General features: G+C 30.1%; 2 protein-coding genes and 1 long non-coding RNA gene across 3 annotated transcripts in view; 2 read left to right on the top strand and 1 right to left on the bottom strand.

The window, feature by feature from the left end:
- The first annotated feature begins 560 nt into the window (after positions 1 to 560).
- On the top strand, positions 561 to 7,493 carry LOC139486282 (uncharacterized). The gene is made up of 4 exons (XM_071271091.1): positions 561 to 1,363; positions 3,406 to 3,474; positions 5,340 to 5,369; positions 6,950 to 7,493. The coding sequence occupies exons 1-4, from the start codon at positions 1,077 to 1,079 to the stop codon at positions 6,954 to 6,956; spliced, it is 393 nt and encodes a 130-aa protein (XP_071127192.1). The 5' UTR covers positions 561 to 1,076; the 3' UTR covers positions 6,957 to 7,493.
- Positions 7,494 to 11,477: 3,984 nt separating this feature from the next.
- Positions 11,478 to 12,909, bottom strand: LOC139486283 (uncharacterized). The gene is made up of 2 exons (XR_011655538.1): positions 12,743 to 12,909; positions 11,478 to 11,726 (listed from the first exon to the last, which is right to left on the bottom strand). It is a non-coding gene; the product is annotated as an uncharacterized lncRNA (long non-coding RNA).
- A 10,008-nt stretch (positions 12,910 to 22,917) lies between these two features.
- The window catches only part of LOC139486284 (scavenger receptor cysteine-rich domain-containing protein DMBT1-like), a 69,247-nt gene continuing 66,355 nt past the window's right edge, over positions 22,918 to 25,809 (top strand). The window contains exon 1 of the mRNA XM_071271092.1: positions 22,918 to 22,996. The gene's annotated coding sequence lies outside the window, so the exon portion shown is untranslated. The remainder of the gene's footprint in view (positions 22,997 to 25,809) is intronic.

Genomic DNA, 25,809 nt, shown 5'->3' on the forward strand with positions numbered 1-25,809 from the left:
CTAACGGAATCAATTCTAAAATTTGAATGTATCGAAATGCATTTCGTCATTATCCGTCTACTTCTTTATAATACTTTTTGTATTCAACAGTTAAACTGTCTTGCATTATGTTTTATGTCATTCACTATGAGGACAAATTTATCCCATAAAAAAATTGGTGGATAAAAAGTAAAATCACCAAATACTAAACTCCAAGGAAAATTCAAAACGAAAAGTCAATAATCACATGATAATTGAATGGCAAATTCCAAAGCAAAAACACATCAAACAAATGAATAAACTTTTAACTTTTAAAATACACAATCTGTTATCTTACAGATGAGATCCTCCATAATACACACTATTACTGATTACTGATATTGAACATGTATAGGACACGTTCAATACACACATTATCTCGTTTACAATATAAGTATGTTTATTTTATTTCAGATTTCATTGTAGCATAACAAAATACATTATATTTAAATGGTTGAAGTATAACTTGTGAATCAAAAATTAAAAAAAAACTATTTATCGTTCTTGATTTAAATTTAGAATAATCTGTCATGTGATACAATCACATGTCATACCTGTGCTATTGATCGAGTGTAAAATGGCCCAAGCTGCTTCTAAAACATGTGAAGTTTGCATGAGTGCCCCTGGATCACACTATTGCATAGACTGTTAGGAATATTATTGTGAAAGTTGTAAGTTGTTACATAATAGGCAAAAGTTATCGAGAAATCATCAGTTTCAAAAAGCTTCCGACCTGATACCGGAAGGTAAATCTAAATGTAGTGAGCACAAAGAAGAATTAACGTTATTGTGTAATACATGTAATGTACCGGCATGTCCAAGTTGTGTGACAGGAAATCACAATGGTCATAAATTTTCGAAATTTGTTGATGCAATCGCTAAATTACAAGCGGATAATGAAACCAAACTTCGTGCCAAGACAAGTGAGACAAATCAAAATATAAAAAAAAATTGAGGATAGCTTGAAGTCGTTCGATAATGCCGTTGATTCTGTTATAAAAGCCATAACCGATGAAAGCAATAAGATTAAAGGCTTGGTTGATAAATCCGTAGCTCAGATGATTGTTTTGGTGAAAACAAAATCCAAGAATGAGAGAGACAAGCTGATGAATATGTTGTCTGATGCTAAATCCGTACTTGTTGCTGGACAGACCTTAGACAGAAGGAGACAGGAACTAGACAAGACCCGACAGGATGGAAGTTTGATACAACAGACTAATAATCTGAAAAAAGAGATCGACAAACTACACATAAACTCTCTTCCCGAGTTTCCCATTATATCTTTCCAACATAAATCGGTAACGGAAGATGACATCAAGCAACTTATAGGTAGCTATCATATTAGGTAAATATACATACATTACACCTGTCCTAAGTCAGGAATCTGATGTACAGTAGTTGTCGTTTGTTTATATAATATATACGTGTTTCTCGTTTCTCGTTTTGTTTATATAGATTAGACCGTTGGTGTTCCCGTTTGAATGGTTTTAGACTAGTAATTTTGGGGCCCTTTATAGCTTGTTGTTCGGTGTGAGCCAAGGCTCCGTGTTGAAGGCCGTACTTTAACCTATAATGGTTTACTTTTTAAATTGTTATTTTGATGGAGAGTTGTCTCATTGGCACTCACACCACATCTTCCTATATCTATTAGTTGTCTGCTGCAATAATATAGTTTTCTACAGTAACCATTCCAAAACGCTAAATAATAATTAAAACAATATAAACAAACATCTAATAGCTAATATAAAGTGTGGAATAGTTGATTGACAAATATACATTTTAGTCAGCATAAGTCAAGCTTAAATGTTGAGGCAGACCTGGTCTTGTTTCAAAGATCTTCAATCAAGAACATAATAGAAAAATAGATACGATTAAACAATTGGCAGCCAATGAGTGGGTACTGTTTTGTGATTAACGCACAGCTAACTGTAACGAAATAACTTCTTGAACAAAAATATAGTACCGGACAGAGCGATACATTTTTTCTTATTTTCTTTATTTAATTGAAATTTGACTTGTCTTAAATGGATAACACCATTAACGACTAGTAGAAAAAATGCATATGCTTTCTCATTGCAATTCCTTTGATATCGTCGCTTGTACAAATTTTAGTTGAAAAAGTTGAATGAGAAAGAAGTTTAACATAAAAATGAAGACACACATTACCGTCATATAGTGCCACTGTAGTATTATTCATATTTCACAAGTCTTGTATTGATTAAATTGTTTGCATTAAAACATGACAAAACAAATGTTTTAACGTTTGTAATTGTAAATCGTATTTTTCTGTTGTATTTAGGGATAACTACTCATCCAGTTCATTTTGTAGATTTATTTTTAGATCAACGAAATGTACACTACTAGTTTAAATTTGGTTTTCAGTTTAATCAGAAGAAAAAACCACAAAGCTAGATGAAACAACTAATTATTATTTTATCCAAATTATCTTAATTTTCGGAACATGTTTTAGAAATGTATATGTGACGTCACTTTGGTCGTTGCATAGGCTATAGCTAACAGGACTGATATTGTGTAATGTATTCGTTTTTATTCTATAGCTAATCACCACTTCAGTTTAATCTTTTATATATGCTATATAGTCATTTTATATAATTTACTGTTTGCAAAACTATGTATTATTATTGATAATGATTATGTTTTATTCCTAGGCGGATGACCCTGGCTCACAACTTTTTGGAAATGTTGATATTCGGCGATCTCTAACTTGGTAGTTGTTATGGCTTTCAAACTTTTTACATCTGAGCATAGTTTTGAGTGGACGTTGCGAGCGTCTGGTGTATACAAATATTTGTAACCTGTTAATTTTGGATGGTTATTATTCGTTTGTTTCTCTGTCCTATATTTGTCTCCCATTAATCTGTGTATTTATTGTAACCCTGTCGTGTATTGTTGTCATTTTAATGTTTTAATTAACACTGCCATTAAAGCGGGAGGCTTGTCATGCCACAAAACAAGGTTTAACCCACCATTTGTTTTCATAAAATGCTCTGTTCCAAGTCAGGAAAATGGCCATTGTTACACTTTAGTTCGTGTCTGTGTGTTTTACGTTTCGGTGTTGTGTCTCTGTTGTGTCGTAGTTCTCTTATTTTTGATACGTTTCCATCAGTTTTAGTTTGTAACCCGGATTTGTTTTTTTTCTTTATCGATTGATGAATTTTGAACAGCGGTATACTACTGTAGCCATTATTGACATGAAAATGAAAACCGTTTTTGAATTAACACGAATCTTTGACATTGAAAACACATTTACGTGGAACTATTCTGTTGAAGCATCAAATACAAAGATAAACATACTTTCCAAGGTACTCGTTCAAATTGTACAATATCACAAAAAAATGTATAACAAAACTGTCATATTTTCTAAAGTAAATGTTCATCAAAAGAAGAAAAACAGAAACAAGAAAAAGGAAACATGTACAGATGTTCTAATTGTGGGTAAGTTCTGACAGACAATCAGCTCGTCCTTTCGATTCTAGTCTATACATACAAAATAATAGAACACATTATTTATTTAATCGACAATTTTCTACACAAAAAAAGGTATGTGCCAAGTCAGAAATATGACAGATGCTCTATATCTATTTGATGTGTTCAAAGTTTTCATTGTTAAGGGACATTCTTGTTTTGAATTTTCCTTTGAGTTCGGTATTTTTGTGGTATAACTTTTTGTTTAAGTGACCAATAATTAAATTGAAAAGGACACTCAACAAAATAGACAATAAGATATCGTATGAGCTATAACTGTAGTAATTTATTTCTTGATATCAACATAGTTTATCCATCTCCTTAAATATAATACGTTAATGCAGTGACTTTTTGCAAAACAAAGAAGAACAAATAACTTATTATCACAGTTGTTTCCGTTTAATCCTTTTGAGGCGATTACATGCCTTTTTAGTTTCACAATTTGTTTAACTTCATTTATAAACAATTTAAAACAGAAGATTCAATTTCAATATTTTGTTTCTTCCCATGAAAAATAATTTGCCTGTCGGAATGTGCTAGTCTAATGTTCTCACGTTACTACTTTTTTAAGCCACCACGCAGTACAAAATCTGAAAATTGTTTGAAGTAAGCAAATAGAGCATTCATTATTGTTTTTATTATTTTGATAATACTGAAAGGATTGAACAGACAATGCTCGTGCATTTAACGTTATTGTAGAATCGAAAGGAAAATGAATTAACAAAAAGCTTTAAAATATTTTGTGTTTGTTAAAGACGCCTAATCTAGTGCATCCTTCCATCCATTCATTCTTTTAGATTTTCTAGTTGACTCGATATTTATATTTAATGGCTTTAATATTTGACCTGAACCATATAGTTCAATAACTATGTTGAACATGTTGAAATATACGATTGTTCAAGACATGGATTAGAGACTTAAATTTCAGAAATAATCATTTAATTTCCATGTGAATCAAATCAAACAAATAACAATTTTAAACTCGATGTTTTATGTACATTGAACATATATTTCAGTAGTCTATCTAATAGGATTTGAAAAGCGATACAGTTTAAAATATCTTCATTTTCAAGGATATGTTACTGAAAAGTGGTGCTTAAATAATTCGTTATTGACTTTGTGATAACTTTAAATCTCGATTAAATATAACGTCGCATTGACAACGTGATTATTCTAAATTCATTAAGAAAATAAATAAAAGAAAATACATTGGTATCATCAAACAAGTACATTATTGTTTTAATTTCTAGCACTGGTTCGCTAATACTTTTGATTAATTGTGAATTAACAATCGAGTGCACCATCAGCTGCAACAGTCGGTTCATGTATATTGACATACAGTCAATTTCTTATTTTGTTGTTCGGAAATTAAGATATTTATCTACATGTCTGAATGTCCGCAAAAAAAAACCAATCCTGAAATATATGAAACTATAAAATAACTTCACAGTAGACATTAGATGCTAGTTGGTTTAAATAAATTTCGAACATATATCTCATCAATCAATTAAGAGGGTTTCAGTCTTTTTGGGTGTAAGTTGTCAGCAACATTGGTAAAAATAAAAAAAAAGCGCGTTGGCAATGAACAATTTTATGAAATGTTGTTATATTGTGTGGTGTTGCAATCACTCTTTTATTATTAGTTATCATGTGTATTTTTTCCATTTGCCAAAAAAAAATAGAATCACATAAAACATTTAACTTAAAGACAGAAGTAAATCAAGGACATGTTAAGATAAGAGTAACATGCATATTTCAAAATCTTTTTTTTTCAAACGAGTTATGTCGTTTGAATCTTAATCTTTGTCAACTAATTGGATCTATTTTCGTTCAAGGCGAGAAGAAACTAGATCTATCCTTGAACAGTAAGTTTATACTTTATATTTCTATAATCATATACGGATAGAAAAGTTGAATAAATAAAAGATGTTGTATGAGTGGCAATGAAACAACTCTTTATCAAAGCCATTTTAATTTAAAAAAAAAAAAGACATGAAACACATGCATCTTCTTTATGCAAGCCTCACTTCTACATGTGCATCTTTATACAGAGTTCAATGTCGCAGCAATATATATGTTGTGACATTCAGTATGTTGTGTTTATGTATCTTTTATCTGATTCACATGACTACTGTTTTCACTTTTTATGAAAATTTAAATACACATTTGGTTTACCGGTGCTAAAATTTCCTTCATACAACAATTTCATTATCAAAATCTTAAAAAACAAGACTTGATCCTTAATACGCATTTGCACATGTTTAGACTTAATTTCATATGTGTTTGCATAGGGATTTGACTTGCATCTAGTAATGATAGCTTTTTGTTTGCCCTACGTGTAAACAGTTGTTCCATATTTTTTGATTGATCACTCGCCTGGACTTCTTATCAAAACTCTCACATACTCTTACTCATATGATGTACATCAGACATGTTTTGAATTATGCAGTCCTTTATTATAATTAAACGTACGTTTTGCAATTGTGTCCTGTTGTAAGAATTATGCTTGTGTCTTGTATAAACATATTATAACACGTGTGACAGTTTTTAAATTTTAAGGGCCAAAACATTTGCCGTTTTCATAACTTATTGTAAGTCCTCTACTTATGACTTATGATTTATTTTTTTCGGTATCACCGCCCTTCAATTTAGAGAAATCATAAATTGATACAAACGATATTTCTTTGTATTTGATCAAAAATCTACATGATAATTATACACATTGGTCTGGGTTTATCGGCACATTTTGCGACAGCATAATACGTACGATCATACATGTACAAGATTTGTAAATGCAGAATGAATCGTTAATGTTTGGCATTTGTAAGACGTATTTTAAGGAAACAACAAAATGAACGTGCTGAAAACTAAAATTCAAACATTATAAGTACGCTTTCATATATAACACCTAAATGATCCATACATCGTCTGTATGAGTTTTTAGAAGAAAAAAAATTATATATATTAAAACAAATCCGGGATCCCAATAACATTAATTGCTCTACGTAATTTTAATACCTTTTGTCAATCTCAAGTTCATGGATAATGTTAAAAAAACTAATGTTATATTTTTGTATAGACAGTAAGTAGCAAGATCAGGTTGATCAAATGAACATTGACATAATTTGGGATATGTATTTGTCAGACATACATACAATTAAAAAAAATATAATGTCTAAAGTCTATGGTTAAATAATTGTTTCTCCAGACAACAGACATGTTGATTTTACAGCAATCGAATAACGCAAATGATTCTTTTACTACACCAACATTACTCTTTCAAAAGAAAATTTAATTCTGATTAATTGTTCTATAAAACTTATATATTAAAAATTTAAGACTTTTTTTCGCAATATATTACTTGACGTGTACATATCAATATATTAAATAATGAAATTCGTTAACTATGGTAATAAACCTAATGTTATAATTCTTTTTTTTTCAGTCCGTAAGTAGCAAGTTCAAGTTTGATTTAGAGAAGTATTTGTTATCTAAACTTTAATGCAAATTTTGAAATTATGTACACAGCTTAATATTGAAATAATTTTCCATCAAAGATAAAACTCCTGTTTATTCGCTTATCAGCAGTTTAACAAGAACAAAACGAACTGAAAAATTGACAATATCATTAAGTATATTGAAGCTTTGTTAAGCATACATCAGATTAAAAATTAAGATGTTTGAAATTTATAATTGAATATTGCTGTTCGCTACACGAAGCACATATTGCTGTTCCAGTTGACAAGGCAACACCCCCAGTTGATTAAAATGAACATCATATAGTTATTTGTATTTCAAATAGAACTAGTATGAAATTCATTAATACTTTTTGAAATCATATTTACGCACTAACACTACTTATTCAATATATAGCTTTAATGTCAAAACTAAAAACATGTTTTCAATTCATGACTATGCCATACATTACATGATGAATTTCATACAAAATGGTACACAAATTATGTTATAATCCTTTTTTTTTCAGTCCGTAAGTATTTATTATGTAAACTGCAATCATAAATTATGGCTAAATTTAATTCTACATATTTACTCATCAAACATTAAACACGAGCAGAACGATCTGAAATTTTACACAATATTTGAATATAGGTCAAGCATATATATAATCAAAAACGATACTGTTGAATATGTTCATTTTTCTTTACACGACACAGATGTTGCTGTCCAGGCCGTCAAGGCAACATAAATGACTGAATCCCTTTTTTCATAAAGAAATGGCATACAATTTATTTAAGACATTTTCAAGTCTTTTATCACACACCAACAATATTTTGCAACGAAAAAAAACAATTTTGATAATCTGTTCTATATGGCTTAAATGTTACAAATTACATATTTTTTGTGAATATTGACATATCAAAAATTAAATAATGACGTTCATCAATTCTGTCAAACCATTTATGTTATATTTTCTTTTTTAAGTTCGTAAGTATCAAGTACAAATTTGATTTAGAGAAGTATTTATTACTTAAAATGCATAGAATTACTTAAAACAAAACAAAAATAGTATTTTACCTTTAAAGGATAGAGTCCAACTTATTAACTCATCAATCGATCTAAAAGATCATAATAGATTTCGTTTTCAACTTTTCTTTCCAGTGTGTAAAAAAGGATGATGCTCCATAGAACATTTTATCAGAATTCAATCTTCAATGGATCTAATAATGCTATTGTGTAAACATATGGTGTCAATCTTTTAGATCGATTGATGAGTTAATAAGTTGGACTCTATCACGGGTAGTAAGGTCGTCATATCGAGGAGCGTTTAGTACAGTGATTTTGTCATAGGTTGGATAAGTTTGACATGGTTAATTTATGTTGCTTTCCTAAACTATTGCCTCAGTTCTATTCACATGAGCAGATAAAAAGCAAATAAGATGCTTGAATATGTATTGGAGGTCAAACGATCTTTATTGGAATTGTTGTTTCACGAAATTAACGCAGAATAAGCAAGATATCGGAATTGCTATGGTTTGGTTAAGCGATTGACATGGTTCGGTTAAGAGTCTAAAAATTCGTCATGGTTTTGGTCAAGATTGTCATGGTTTAGATCGAAATAAATATATATGTGTTTCACTTTAATACTGAAAAGTTGATTGATAGCGCCTGTTATTGAACTAAGTTACACTATATATTAACTGCCCGAGAAGAAAAAAGCCTGTTTAACCAAATTTAGTGGGTGTAATCGTCAAAGCGTATGTTAAGCATGTCATGTTAGTTTTTGTAAGTTTTCTACAATATAAATTTAAAGTCACTGCTCTTTTAAACTAGCTTTCGATATAATTTTACACAAAAAAAAAGACAAAGCGTTGCTTCTGTTTCACATATAATCTTTTGTCCATATGTCCAAAGTCATGCTTGACTCTGCCGGGGATATTCTATTCAAAAGTGGCAGCCAGTCAAAAAGTAATTCTTGTTTTTCATTTTCTTTTCTAGAAAACTATTCATTTGTTGGTTTTTCTTTATTGTAAATTTTGAACTAGTTTATGATGAATAAAAGGAGATGTGGGGTTATAGGTCCATGATACAGTCACCCAACTACAAAACTAACCAAAGGATGTTAAGAGGACATCATAAGTCTTCAACCATTTGCGAAACCTAATAGTTACGCGTGACATGGACAACAGTTTTAAAACTTATTGGTTTTAAAACTATAATAGGTGAAATTACAATAAAAAGAACTTTCAAAGTTCGAATTTAAAATATGAAAGATCACAACTCTAATTTTGGATTTAAGCCGATATAATGTTCAAGTTTATCAATTATTATTAGGAATCAATAAAAATCTTTGTAATATTGTATAAATGCATCGTGTATAGTATCATTAAATTATTTCAAATATTTTACTTTTTATGTAATACAGTTTCTATACTATCTAAAAAAAAATCTCCTGCTATCTAGTTTTAAGTATTAGGTGGTATATTATTAAATGTGATTGAAAAAAGGATTGAAATTCAAAGAAACACGTGTTATATTGCCTGCTACATGTACATTTAAACTGTGTACGACCTTAATTGACCTGGGTAGACAAGAAATCATCGTTTGTAATAGGACAGAACGCAAATACAAGATGGACGAAGATGAAACAGATGGTAAGTTTGTTGATATATATCACAAGTACACTTCATTTAAACTTCTAAGAACATTCAATTACATTTTTATGCTATCTATATTTGCCCTTTATCATTTTTGCTTATTTGATTTTCAATTTACAATGTAATATCAAATGTAAGATGACGCGGGAAATACATAAATGAGACAGCAAACCAACAACACAAACATGAATTCTTCAACAATAGGATGAATTAAATTGGCCAAACTCTGTATATACCTGCCTGTTTCTATAAAATGGGTAAATAAATAGGCTAGAATGAATAATTTTGTCCTGCATTTTTCATGTTGAAATCTGTATCCTGCGTTTTTATTTTTACTCTATTCGGTCCTGCTTTTTTCATCCTGATTATTTTAACATAAATTGTCATCTTGCCTTTTTGTTTGGCCAAGATGTTCATCCGGCCTTTTTTTACTCAAATCTCCTGTCCTGCCTTTTCTGCCAAATTTCATTCCCCTTATAAAAATCAAATGGTAGATCCCTTATTGATATGTTTGGCTTAACATAACTTCTTCGACTAACTTTAATAACACATGTCATTTACCGTAGAAATGTAAGGATTTGTAGCTTGAAAAATCTTATATGAACATGTATACCATCTATTTTATCTTGTCCTTCTTTACATAAATAGCCAACCCATGGTAAATATAGGCAAAAGTGGTCCAGTAGCGTATTCAGGGGTTTCATAAAGGGATGGGGGACTGGCTACCTAAGAGTAGGCCCGCTACAGTCATTCTTCATTGATTCCCTATTTTCCCAACAAAAAGGTGATGCGAGCACCTTGATCCTCCCTCTAAGTCCACCTCTGTAGTCTACCAATGTTTAATAGTCGTAGTTTGATTAAGAAAAAACAAGGCCAGGCAACAATTTAAAACCGTTAGAAGGTCATCAAAATAATGCAACTTCATGCCTTCCTTTACTTTATTCAGTGAAAGTTTTGGCCTGTATTCTTAAACTGTATCATGAGAATGATATTTATATCAACGTAAATCCATTTTGAATATTTAATTACTCATAAGAAAATAATATTGTGGACATTTGCATATAAGTCTGCTTATCCCCTTATGTCATTTCTTTTTAGAAAAGCGGTTTTCATTTATTCTTTGGTTAATTGTGACTGCTAAATAGGGTGTTCATTGAGTGAAAAAAAAAATTAATAAATTTTGAGTTACGAGCATCTTTCTATAAAAACAAGTCAAAGTTACGATCATCTATAGACGAAGTTACGATCATCATACTGATTTTTTGAATCTCGATTTTCGTTCTTCTGGTAGTTTTTCTATAATTTATGAAAAACACATTCAATAAAGATCTTTCTTGACATAAAACAAATATGAAAATAAGCTGTTAAAGTAGAGAAATCAGCCTTCTAAAATATCGCTATATGTGTGTCCGCCATATTGGGATGATCGTAATTGCAGTTACGATCATCACGTTGACGCCAGTGCAATAGAGTGTGATATTTGCCATCAACGGTTTAACGATAACGCACATTTTGGAGGTCATCGCAACAGTAAACATTTAAACTACAAATCGTTTAAATGTACCGTATGCAGCAAGGCTTTCGCTTATAGACAATCAATGGCAAGACATGTCAAAGAATGTCAAGGGAATAAGTCCTACATCTGTATGGAATGTAATGCTGTGTTTAACAGCAAGCGTTCACTAGACCAGCACCATAGTGGGAAACACGAGCAGAAAGAGCATACATATGTGTGTGGAAAGACCTTCCGTTGGGTTCGATCATTCACCAGACACAGTAAAATATGTAAAACAAAATAATATTTAATAAATTTAAAATTTGATTTAAATTATGTAAAACAAAATAATATTTAAGAAATTTAAAATTTGATTTTTGATTCATTTCTAGCATTCATAAAGTTTAAATGATATATTGTCTCATTTTCAAGATAATGACATTTTTAGATATCATAACATGCTCTTTTATGAGGAAAGATTTTTTCTTCATCTTTCCTATGGTACAGACGAATTCCTTGAGCACCATGTGCAAATCCATCATATGGGTTAACGATTGCACTATTTACGTTTAGCAGTAGATCTTCGGGGTTGGTCAAACTTTGCATGGCTTCTGAAATAAATAAACGCAGTATTGTTTAATTAGTTCTTTTGGATTCAAGTTTATAATATGACTGCGGCAATAAAAGATTTAAAGAATAAAAAACAAATATTGAAAAATAGGATCCTCTCAATATTGTATCATATAATGCTATTCAATTAATTAAACTACAGTCACTGTGTTAACTATATATCGTTATTTATTTGTGACTTTAGTGTTTCTGTTACTTGATTTTCTTGTTTAAACCCGATCTGGTGAGTTTACATGTGTGGCATGGTTAAGGCAAAGAAGAGGTTGGGGAGCCCGCAAACATGTTTTTCTCCGCAATATTTTGTATATACTGTCTCAAGTTAAGTGTCTGTAATGCCGTGAATATCGTATGTAACTGTGTGTCATATTTTGCTATTTATTTTGGACAGAAATTAGGCTGATGATTTTCTAATTGGAATTCCTATACATTGAATTTTGTCGCAGCCTTTTATAACTTGCTAAGAAATATGGTTTTGCTCATTGTTGAATATTGAAGGCCTCTTGATGACAAATAGCTGCTAATATCTACATCATTTGATCTCAGGTGGATAGTTATCTCATTGTCAATAATATTCCATCTACTCATAACATATTACTACATTGTGCGTTTTTATGTCCTTTTGTGTTTCAAATGGAACGATTTTTGTGAATTTTGATAGTAACTCTTCATTATACACGAGAAAAATTACATAACTGAACCATGTCGAACATGAACTTAACCATGACACTAATGAACCAAACCATGACACAGATATTTCAGTAATTTTGAATTGATTGCAAAAGTATGTATTTTTCAGAATAATTGACCGCAGTGTTATATCAAGAAGATATATGTGATGTAACAGACTGTAAGAAAATAACTTTTTTTTATGTACGATAAACCAATTAGCAAGTTTTAAATTTTGACATACGCAAGCTTTGTTCTGTGTTAAATCATTAACCATATGATACCACTTGTGTTGTACTAACATATTTTTACTTTATACAAAGGTACTTACCAGCTTGAACTAATGATCAGAAGTTCCGTTTACAAAATATCCCAATGTTTACATTTTTGCATTGATTGTCATCAAAAAGACTTAACACCGCCATGTCAAACTTATCCAAACTATGACAAAATCACTGTACTAAACGCTCCTCGATATGACGACCTTACTACCCGTGATAGAGTCCAACTTATTAACTCATCAATCGATCTAAAAGATTGACACCATATGTTTACACAATAGCATTATTAGATCCATTGAAGATTGAATTCTGATAAAATGTTCTATGGAGCATCATCCTTTTTTACACACTGGAAAGAAAAGTTGAAAACGAAATCTAGGAACCACACAAATACTAATACATGTAAAGTGACAATGACATGGCAGATTTGCTTATTGTTAACAACGCCATCAACTGTATTCCTTACAAAATATAATATTCTTAAGTTCAACATTGTTGGAAAAAACACAATGCCATCGTGTCTTTTTCCAAGAACAGATGTCCTCTAAAAAAGTAAAATCACCAATAGACATAAATCCTGTTACGCAATTAGGAGAGAAAAAAAACTATAGCATAAAACATAAAGACACAACAAAAATGTACGAATTCGACCCACATCGCTACGGCCATATAAGATTGATAAAACTTTTCATTCTCTTTCAAGGTATAATCAACATCAACGCCAAAATAAATGTTTTTTAATTTAACATTTTTCAAACAAAATATTTGTGTCCTATCTATTACAAAAACACTTTCGGGATTTTATCTTTTAGATAATAAGACACCAACAATGGGTTAATCTAAATATTTGTATACTATATTATGCAATTATTTCTTGTTTAATCTTTTTCTTATTATTTTTTATCTTTAGCTGCTATGATTACTTCAAGTGCGGGGGGTAAGTGCTAAAAATATTTAGATAAGATAGTTTGCATCAAATAAAAAAAAAAGTTTATATTGTCATACTTTTAAGTCGTTATCGTTCGTTTGGAAAAAGCTATTAAATACATAGAAAACCATTTTTTTAAACTAATATTATAATAAGATTCAGTGAATCCTCAATAAAACGAAATTAAGGGCAGACGACACAGTTACAGGGGAGGTAATGACGTTGCTAACGTAAAATGATATTTTCGAGACGTCAAACTGTGACATACCGTAAAAAGATGTATTTTTTCGATAGATTTTTATCACTCAAGCTGATTTAATTTAAAAACGACTGCATAAACCCTTATTTTTTTAAAACGACATTTTGTTTCATTTTGCAGGGAGATTATGTGAAGCAAATTTTAAAAACTGTAAACAGTGCATTTTTTTTTAATGTTGTTAAATATACAGCAAAGAATTACGCAATTCCTGACCATTTGCTAATATTGCATACGTTTTTAGGATACTTACAAAATACAGAAATTACGATAATAAACAAAAAAACAATTTGTGTTTGTCTTTCATAACAAAAAATATGTTGCTTTCTTTCGAAAGGGAAAATACGGCCACCTTTCCGAATTTTTAGCAAATATACAAAATTTCGACCTCGTTTAACACAAAAAGTAGCACATGGAGGTATACCTTTTTATTACATATTTGATTTAATCAGGCAAAAAATCGGCTCTATGGAAATTTTCATCAAACTGTAAATACGAATTCAAAGCTGTATCGTATGCCCTTAAGTACTGTATATAGAAGATAACTTGAATTTGCAATTCACTATCGCACTGAGAATCAGATTTTTGGAACATACATTACCACGACTTATTCAATAGAATGTAGAATGTGCAATATTACGTTTCCGTAAATATAGGATTTATTTGACAAGTATTTCGTTCCCGTCGTTGAATTAATAATGTATTAAATGTGATTCATTGATAACCAAACGTATGATAAGAATTACAGAACGCTGGTCAAACATTTGTTTCAGTGAAAACATGCACTAAATCTAACAGCTCTGCTTTTTTTGTTGTTGATAAATACAATAAAACAATATTCTAGAGTCGATGAAAAAGGAGAAAGCACACACAAATAAATATATCCATGCATAACAAGTAACACAATTATGTGCAGATTCATATTCAGTTATTGATACTTTCGGTCCTACGTCATTTTTAACACTTGTATGTTGCCATATAATATATGCTGGCGGTATGGGCTTTGTTCATTGTTGAAGGCCGTACGGTGACCTATAGTTGTTAATGGTTGTGTCATTTTGGTATTTTGTGGATAGTTGTTTCATTAGCAATCATACCATATCTTCTTTTTTATATGAAACAGCGTTTGACACCGTACACTATATGTATTGTATATGCACTAATTCATGACAGACCGGAGACATTTTTAATCATATTAGCTGTATTTTGCTTAAAACTAGTGTTTTGAAAGGCTTACTACATTTAATTATGATATGATTTTGGCGATACCGTTAAAAGTTATGACCACACATTTGTTTTTGTTGCATCAATAAGCATTATGATTGGTAATCATTTTTTCATGTTTCTTTAAATCAAAATATTACTTCGGAAAGGACTTTAATCGTAAATTATACTGCATTTGCGGATAATGTCACACGGTGTCTGAAAAAGATATATATATTCAAACCTGATTTTCAGTATCTTTTAAATAACCAACGAAAAACTTTTAGTTTTTAATTATATTGAAATTATTGGAAGAAGAAGTAAAGTTACCTATTGTTCCTTTTATCGAAATATCGAAAATCATATCGAAATGCAGGTTTGTCCGAGTGTCTTTTTTTATAATTAAATAGTGTGTTGAATTCTAAAACATTATGTATGCATATTCGTTTGGTATGTAGTAAATAATATTAGTTAAATACGTTAATAGGAACATGATAATAAACTTCTCTTTCGTGCACTTGAATCTTAATGTTTACCAAGTTATATTTCTTCTCGAAAGTACATGTACCTGTTATACACAAAGCCGGCATACAGTTTCCATTTGTCTTGTTGAAAAAAAAATTGTCAACTTTTCACGTTTAATAATGATTTCCTCAAGTATTTTATGATAGTTTATTGACAGGATGTACTGCAACTTATATGTTTAAATAATCCCCCCCCCCCCCACACACACACATATTGCAGAGTTTTATGTAGTATGCATTTATTTTAAATAAGGAAAACAACATAATTTCATTTTATAAAAGTATATTTATGTATTACAGAGAGATGTTGTTTTTCAAAAGAGTTTAAAGAAGTCAAGGCAGCAGTACACTACATGTATTTCTCAAATATATAATCAACATGTTTTCAAAGATGTTGTTGACAAGTGATTACTTGATGAGGAAATTATCAATCAAATGACAAAAAGGGTACAGTTTCAACTGTATGTACAATATGATTTGATGTAGAGTTTGAATTAAATCATCAATAAACAATTGACAACAGAATTCGACGTTTCGCGCGTAAACGTAGCAGGAGTTTCCCTCCATATATAAAATGAACGTGCATACAACATATATATTTATCTTTCTTAGTTTCATTCACTATTTGAACATAAACATTGAACAGTTATCATGGTTATATACTTACATATCATTTCAATAAAACAAATGTTTGTGGTATGTTGATGGTCTGATAATATATAAAACCCGTTTAATGCAGCTTTAATGCAGAACAGTTTGAATGCTAGGAAGATTCGACTCTGCAGAGTGTTTGTATACATATTGAAGTTGTGATTTTATATGTCTTTTTGAATAAATTATAAATACTAAAATCTAATCAATATACAAAAAAATGTAATGATTAAACATTGAATGAAATAATTATTTACAAGTATACAATCTGGAATTGATAAGGGTAGATAACAACCGATTTAAGTTAAATCAAACTTATATTAAGTTAGATATCAATGTGAACCGTGTGGATTTAACCATTTCCAGCTATTAGAGAGTAAAAAAGACAAAATACGAAATTATTTTCATGAAATTTCGTTGATTTATTGTCAAATCATGAAACAGATAATCGTTTTACCAGAAATGGGTTAAGTTAGAGAATTGATAAGAAGTGGTGGACTCGAAAACGATAATCAACTCGCGACTAAAGTCGCTCGTTGATTATCGTTTACGAATCCACTCTTTCTTATCAATTCTCCAATACCTAATCCCACTTTGTATTTAATAAAGGACGATTAAGACTTTGACAAATTGTGAACTTTTCAAATCGTATGAAAAAAAACATTAATGAAAGGGTTATTGAGCTTTTGAATTTCTTTCCCTCATTGATTTGCTTTAAAACAGAAAGAAAAACCGAGGAAGATTACCTAAATTTTAAATGTTGAATAAACAGAAAATACGTTTCCCTTTCCAATCTTTATCACCCCCCCCCCCCCCCTTTCCCCAAAATTGCTGTGTTTCTACTGTATTAATGTTTAAGACACGTCCATCTAAATGAAGTATGTTTGATATCCAGCTTATCTCCCTGTTTTTAAAGAAATCTTAAATGACTCCCCTTAAATTCGATCCAAAAAATGTGGGGAATAGATATTCAAAAAGTCGTTATCATTTCCATTAAGTCTAAAACTAATCCAAATCATATTTCTTTTATACGGATATTCTAAGAAATTACCAAAAAATGTTTTAATCATCTTTCAAAATTTATGTTGTACACAAAATATAATACAAGATTTTATGTTTAAGCTAAGATGAAAAAAGGAATGAGAAACATTTCATTTTTTCCAATTTTGACAATACAATGTTTGTACAAAGTTAAATTTTTTCGTAATTTCAAGGCAGATTGATGATTTGGGGTGTGGGGGCTAACATGTCGTCACCCTAGAAGTGGACAAAGTATCGTGTTTTAGTCAATATTGTTTTAGTCTCGCTGCACTCGGCGATATTTTTTTTAATTTGATAGAATAACGCCCCTTCAAAATCTTGGAACCGCCCCTAAAGGTAAAAAAAGATTTGAACTGTGCAGTACTATATCTGAGGTAGATAATGTACACCTTTGCTGTGCATTATCCAGATTATAGCACAGCAAGAACAAAGAGATTTTACTCATGTCATGTGTTAAAACAATTTACCTGTCTATGAAAATAAAACTCTCCAATTTTAAACCATCACTTTATATTTCATCAAACCTGGAATGGCATACTGTATCTTGTAATTAACAGATAAGCTGAAAAAAAGGTAATCATTTGTTTACCAACAGATACTTTTTTAAATAAGGAACATAAACATGTGTTTAATGATTCAAATAATTGTTAAATAAAGAAATAACGTCTGCCATGTGCACACGGTCCGCGTAACACTAATCAATTCAAAGTTTTGGAATTTTGATCAAAGTTTTAAAATATCAAAATTTCAAATTGTCTAAAAGTTTTGAAATTTTGAAATTTTAACCAAATTATTAAAATATTAAAATTCTAAATATCGTTTATAATGTATAAATTTGAAAGTTTAGGAATTTGATAAAACTTTTAAAATACTAAACCTAGCGTGCAATTTTGATTATTTCACTTTTTGAAAGTTTGATGTTTTAAATTTTTGATTAAAATATCAAAAATAGAAAAAGGGGCGAACAGAGGGGTACCTGTAAACACTGATGTAAAGACGGCTCTGATAACAATTATTCTTAGTTATAAATAAATAGCACGAAATATATCAAATCATTTTTATTTAATAAATAAATAATGAAAAGAAGAAGTCGTTTTTTTTATGAAACATATGAGACATCACATGGGATAACAGAAACATGAAATTTTAAGGTTGTGCATCTATCAAAAAAAAGACTTTTCAACCGGAATCACATAGTTGATTTAAATCTCTCATATATAAAGGTTAGCGTTTGAGAAAAATAATTCAGAGCTATTTGGTGTTCTCAGCGCCCAACATTTAGAAGTATCAGTGAAAACTGACCAACTCGCGATCGCAGTAAACCAAATAGTATTATTCGCCTTTTTGACGTTCCTGATGAAGGGAGATCCAGATATAGCAAGTCGGTCGCATGTAGCTTTAAATGTTTTGTTTTCTTTTGTATCGATTGCATGACGAAAATGATATATAGCCTTTTATAAATTATTTCAGTTCCAAGAAATGATACGGAAGGAATACTTATTTAATAGATGTGCCTTGATGTGCCTAGGTTAATTCCCCTTAATTTGGACAGATTAATTATTTAGTATTTAAATGTTTATTTTAAGTTCAATATTATTTAAACACAGTAAGATAAAAGTAAGGATTGCTAATTTAACTGTTTTAGTATTTAACTTTCGATGTTTTTATAATGTGTTATGAATATTTATTTATTCAACTTTTCTTCAGTACCGTTTCAGTTAAAGTTACCCTGTTAAATAAGTTTAGAATATCATATGGAATTCAGTCAGAGTCTGCCTTGCACAGGCCTCCAAATATAGAGTGAGCCACCACTTCAGTGTAGTTCGTCAAAGCTATTCACCCCTTAATGGTGCAAATTTCAGTACTTAAAACGTAACGCGGAGCAAATTTACTTTACTTTTAAGAATAACTCTGGGAACACTTCATTTTCATTTTACCTTTGAAATTACTCAATTTTTGAACTTCAGTTTCTTCTACAGCTATACGAACACTTTTTTTATATTCGGCAAATTATGTAGGGAATGACTGCACTAGGGTAACAACAACAACAAAAACACACACAAAACACGAAGAGTGAAGTTCACACATAACGCGCCAAGAAAAGCATGACCACGGAATAAATACACCAAATATTGTGTATTCCCTTTTACGCTGATAAACTGTGCACTGCCTCTTTTGAAATAACACACATATATATATATATATATATATATATATATATATGAATTTATTTATGTATGTATATAGATATAGGAAAATGTGGTGTGAGTGCCAATGAGACAACTCTCCATCCAAATGCGTGTATTATTACTCGAATGAATTATTTTGTTTTTTATTTAGTTTCCCGATCCTCGAAAAAATTCAAAACCTTATCTTGGTATAAAGTTTTTTTTTCTCAAGGGAAATTAATTGTGTCCGTCCGTTTACACTTGTTCATTTGAAAACAACACGAACTTTCAGAGTAAAAATTGTCTAGACAGATATGCGCTATCTGCTAAAGCATTTGATTTTATTTTTTTAAACATTTCTAAGCTTCATTGCTATCAAGATATCAAACGTGTTTACTTTTAAATAACATTTCTGATACTTGTATAATCTATCACAAATCAATAAAGCGGTAAGGTATAGATTACCTACAGATCATTAAGGCTAACATAAAAACGTGTATCCAATTGCTCATTGCGTTATAAAGCTATATATGTGCCATGAATACATTTTTATTTACAAGTATATGCAGTCAATATATACTGGTCAACAAAAGAAACGATACAAGACTTTTTTTTCAAATTAAAGATAAAGTTTTCCATTCAATGGACCAATATTGAAGGTAGTAATACTTAATCATTATGGAAATATAAATCCGTTAATTTTTTTTATTTTTTTTTCCTTTCGTGTCGTTTTTTTCGCGATTTTATGTTTTTACAAAATTTAAATAAAACGACATTTAAAAACAAAAAGTTCCAAATAATGATGCCAACCTCTTATTTAAAGGAAAAGACAGTGTTTGCCATCAAGTCGTTTTTAAAAATCATACAGTTTCTTCGTTTATTTGTTAAGCAAAGTTTGTCCCCACGAGAAATCGTTAAAATGTATACATTATCAACAGATTTACCATAGACAGTATGTGTAAAGCGATATTCAAAAAGCGGTAACAATCTTAAAACTTATCCGAAAGGTTCCAAATTTACTGTGTGTTGTTTTCATATCTAAAGCATTAATTTGAGACGAAAATAAAAAAAAATATTTTTGCATTTTTTGAGATTTCAAAAAACACTTTTTTTCCCAAAAATTTGAAAAAAACAATATTTCAACCCATTACTTACAACATGAACATTACTTGATTAGCATATTGAATATTTTTAAACAAATTTGAAATTTTATTTAGAGCTTAGAAAATTATGTGTCGATTTTTTATTCAACTTTCCGCAAAACTAATTTGCACCCTACGATCGTTTACACTGAATTTAGATGCTTTCCGACAAGTTTTGATTTTCATTATCACATGTGAATATATTGCAAATGAAAGCTTTTTAAAATAGTGTATCTAATTTTTTTTATATTTAATACTTTTTGATAAATTTTTTTTCAAAGTCGTGTATCGTTTCTTTTGTTGACTAGTATAGTTAGCATAATGAATATGACATTTCTAAAATTGTTCGTTAAATAGACGAAACAATTCAGGTAATATGTAACTTCAAATAACAATCGAAAACGGGTATACACATTTTTATTGTAATTCTTTCAGATAATTTATCACAGTTAGATATCCACAGAGTGACATTTAAATAACGTTACAAAGTGGTTTTTAGTTTTGTTTTTCATTTTAAAATCAATAGTCTACCAAATAAAAAGTCTTTTAGAATACGCTATGCATTGATTGCCCATCGGTGGCCTTCTGCCGTTGTCTACTCTTTGATCGGCTTTGACACTAAGCTGGTTCTCGGCTGACTACTACACTGTGTTCATAGACAGCCGGTGTGAGCCGATCTATTGTAGAATCTGATAAGTCGACCAATCAAATGACGTGTATCACACAGCACTTCATATTGTACAGATGAAGTTTTATTTTTTAAATGCTACAATCCAAGAAATGTTATCGCAAATGAGAAGGAATAATCTTTTTTTCCCTCCAAACATCCGATGGAACCTTTTTTCACAGGTCAAAATGTATTGTCGAAATCACAGCATTCGGTTTAAAAGTTTCCATTTTGTATGACGTCACGATGATTTGCAAAAATCGTTCATGCAGTTTAGCGGGATTTTATTTTCATGTCAAATGTATACCTTTTTTTGATATTTTTTCTTTATGTAATGCAATATATTATTCAAATTTAGAATGAGGATGTAATTTACGCATTAATTAATGCTTTTCTATGCAAAAGGAAACAAATTGTTCTGTTTGTTTACGTGTTCTGATATTGTACGTTGCTATGTAACAAAGTATCGCCCAATCTCGTTGAAATCTCCAGGGCAAAATGTTGACCTAACAATCGGGTCATACCGGTTGTTTAAGTGAAGCGAATACACGCGGATTCCAGTTTACTTTGACACATTCCATATTTCCTTTCTCAATTTTATGATTGGGGTACAATTTTACAAAAACAAATGGCTAGTACATTTTATACGACAAACTAATAAGTCCAATTCTCATATGACATAGAAAATAATTTATGTTTCGGCGTTAAATGTTGTTATTGATGTCAGCCTTCAGTCGTCACTGTTCTTGTCAAATGATGGTTGAATTTGATAATATACCAGTTTCTCAACGTTTGACATTTTACAAACAAGTTATGCAATTTGGATAGGAGAACCGATATGAAGGAATGTTCAAACTAATAAGTAGAAAACTATGTCACTATACGAAATAAAAAAAATCACAAGCAACTGTTTTAAAAATTAAAGGAAAACTACCTCAACCATATTCAGGGGGATATCATGTCAAAAGGCGTTATACTCTGGTACGTATTCGATGAAATGCAACCAACAGTTCAAACGTTTGACAAGGTATGTATATGATTCTTTTATATGTCAAAACTGAATAACAATACATTTCAGCTATGGTTAAATTTATCATAGCAAAATAAATGTTGGTGCCAATATTTTCATAGCTTCTAGTTTTAAACAATGAGTTTCAAATGATCAATACGTTGATATGATTTGCAGGGAGGAAGTGTATCTTTTTTGTCTACGAAAACATTTGCAAACCTTATGTATATATCTTAATGGTCGTATTTCAAATACTATTTCAATAAACACGGATGCTATAGATGATTTTTGAATGTACGTTTTATACTTTCAAGCTTATTAACTAACACTAGTCTGAAGTTGATGAAATCTGGTTAGTGCATTATATATTTGTAGCTGCATTTCTAAAAACACGTTATTACATGGATCCCTTATATTAACCTAATAAGAAAGTCTGGGTTTTGATATTAGTTTTTCTTCCAAATGACATACTGACATATTTCTGAATTTTAATATTTACACTGGTAAATATAACTGTGTCACTTTTAATCCATTCGTCTCGGTATGCTATTAAAACATAAAGTTATTCATGCGTCACATGTACGAACAGTTTTTTTTTTTTAAAGATATTCTGTTTATAAATACTACCTTGGCAGTTCATCAAAATTATTTGAATATATCAGATATCAACTGCCACCAAGGTACACTTGTAGATATATTTTTGGAAGTGAAACCAGTGAGTATGACGTAATTGTATTGTAGTATTTATGTAATTGCATTGATTTGAAACATAAATAGTTAATCTGGTACACCCTTAGTTTCTGCGATTAATTTCAATTTAAAAAGAAATTCGTTGGCTTGATATTTGCGTACAAAAAGTTAAATATGTAGATATGTATATGTATAAGCGCCTACAAAATGTACAAACAAAACAAATAACGAAACAAAAAATTAATTGCAAAAATGTATTAATATTTCGGATAGCATATGTACCTCATACATAAATATATGTATACAAGTCTCAATTGAAAACAACGGTCAAACTTATGATTGCGTTGGATAAAAGCTGCAATTTTTCTACGTCTGCATGTAAACACATTTCGTTTTAGAGAGGTCGCAATTCAGCACAAAGACCATGTTCCAAAAAGACCACAAATGGAATATACATATAAATACACTTTTTCACTTTCTTTGTTTTTTGTCCAACGCAATCTTAGGTTTGAACGTAGTTTTAAGTTTAGACTCGTATATATTCATTAATACTTTTCCTTTACGGAGATAGTGATCAATGTTTATATATATACAACTCGTCTAACCATCAACCCAACAATGTTAGACCTGCAAATGTGTTATATATATGCATACCGTCTTCATTAACGGTACACATAAAACTTACGAAACTGTGCAATTGATTCTTCTGTGTCTTGTTGAGAGTTGTATCAATGGTATCATCCCATATTATCTGATATATCTATTGTGTGTTCAGATTTATTTTCCCTTTGAGCTACTGTTATATCGTCAAGAAACTAAAACGCAGATTTGAAGGGCCCGAACGCGAACAGTATCAAATTGATCCAGTCATAAAATTATTTTAAATCAACCGCCATTAAATTAAAAAAAAATGTGTTGATTTATATAAAACAATTAATCCGGACACTTGTAGTAACTTAACTGTTATATTTGGTACATTTTTACATTGATCACTTTGTCCGGAAATGAAAGTTATAAACACATTGGAGATAAATTAATATATAGAAATGTATTCACTACTGTTCTGTTAAGTAATCTCACATGGGAGAGACTTTTTTTCTAATTATACCATCCGAGTCAGGATATTGGAAGAGCAGTAAACATTTTTTTATTTATACCCGTTCACTAAAAAAGTTAAATTATATTGAAAATATCAAGGCCGTTATACAATTGTGCATATTTAAAAAGATAGCCATGTGACAACAATTATAATGGCTCAATCATAAGGTATCTTACAGATAATTTTGCCATTTTGTATTAGTCAATTGACGTGTACTAACAAATTAAAAATAAACCATTTTTAAAAAACATCGATTTTTTTTTGTTGAAATTGTATTATACATTTAAATAAACACTTCGTTACAAAAACTAAATTCTTAAGTTGTTTAAATCACATATTGTGTATGACCGAGTTCAAATAACAATGTATGTGTCCCTGTTCCTCATGTTTACACAACCTTGGTTTGTACCCTGATATATTCGTGTATTTGTCACAAAAAAGTAAAAGACGTTATGTTATTATATGGTATTAATTCCATATTATCTAACTGGTATGCAAGTAACGTTTGACCGCACTTTGAAAGATCGTTTTGTTTGACAATTTGTTAAAAAAATCCATCACTTAGTGTTATGTACGGTATTGCTTTAATGAATTTTAGGTTAGAAGTTTAGTGTGGGATTGTTTTTAAGGACCAAATTGTATAAAAATGTTGTAAAAGTAATTTGTCAGTTATAATAATTATATTCATAATTTAATTTGCGTCAAAGCTTTGTGTGATCATCACAACTAAACAAATATGTGCATTTGTAAGGAAAAGATAACAAGTGGTTATTTTTGTACACCAATATACCAAGAGGTAGTTTGTTTAATGCACAAGTCAACGTTATATCAATTAGTATATTAATTTCAAAACGTTTGTCACATGTCAATTTGTTTTCTGAAATAATACTCGAAATATATCCAAGGTGAAATTGAAACAATGTATATCAAAACGATAGACAAGGATGAGGTATTTTATACCATAAACATACAAAGTTTCGGAAGCATAACGGAACTAAATTCCCGTGTCGAGTAGATAGTTAAACATTGTTTCATGTACGGAAACATAACACTATACCTGTGAACAAATTGCTATAACTGCCATTTGTTTATAAGTTCCCGTTTTCAGTTCAATCAACAAAAAAAAGTTCTGGTTGGAGTAGAATTTCCCTTAATCGTCGCCCAATTTACAAAGTTTACCACTTTGAAATTATATAATATTCCGGTAAATGAAATATACAACATTTGAGTACAGGCTTACCAAACACGTCAACAATATACACATACAAGGTACGACTGAAACACTTCCAGTTACAATCAGTTCTGGCAGACAGTCAATTGATGAAATGTAAAATTAAAAGTCTTTGGTACGATCCTGTTATGGTATCCTATGTAGTTTTAAAAAGATTCTTACAGTAATTATAGATATACATAAAGAAAATATGACGTAAAACAATCCGACAAAGTTCGATAGTTCTGAGGAAATTCATACTTTAAATAGTCAATATCTCCCTGTTTTGGGAAACTGACAATAGCAATTATGTCGAAAAATAGTTTGGTTTACACACATAATGTTTTTATTGCATCAAAATAATTATGTTTTAACCCAGTTTTCTACAACTGTTTTTGAATGATTGGGAATGTGTTATTGTGATTTTTTTCTAATAGAAGAATTCAAATTTATATATATTTATTAAAGAAACAAATCTGTTATAATAAAAGTTATTATTGCAGATATCACAAGTAACTGCTAATATGAG

The sequence above is a fragment of the Mytilus edulis genome, chromosome 8, assembly GCF_963676685.1.
Source record: "Mytilus edulis chromosome 8, xbMytEdul2.2, whole genome shotgun sequence".
Classification (NCBI taxonomy): Eukaryota; Metazoa; Mollusca; class Bivalvia; order Mytilida; family Mytilidae; genus Mytilus; species Mytilus edulis.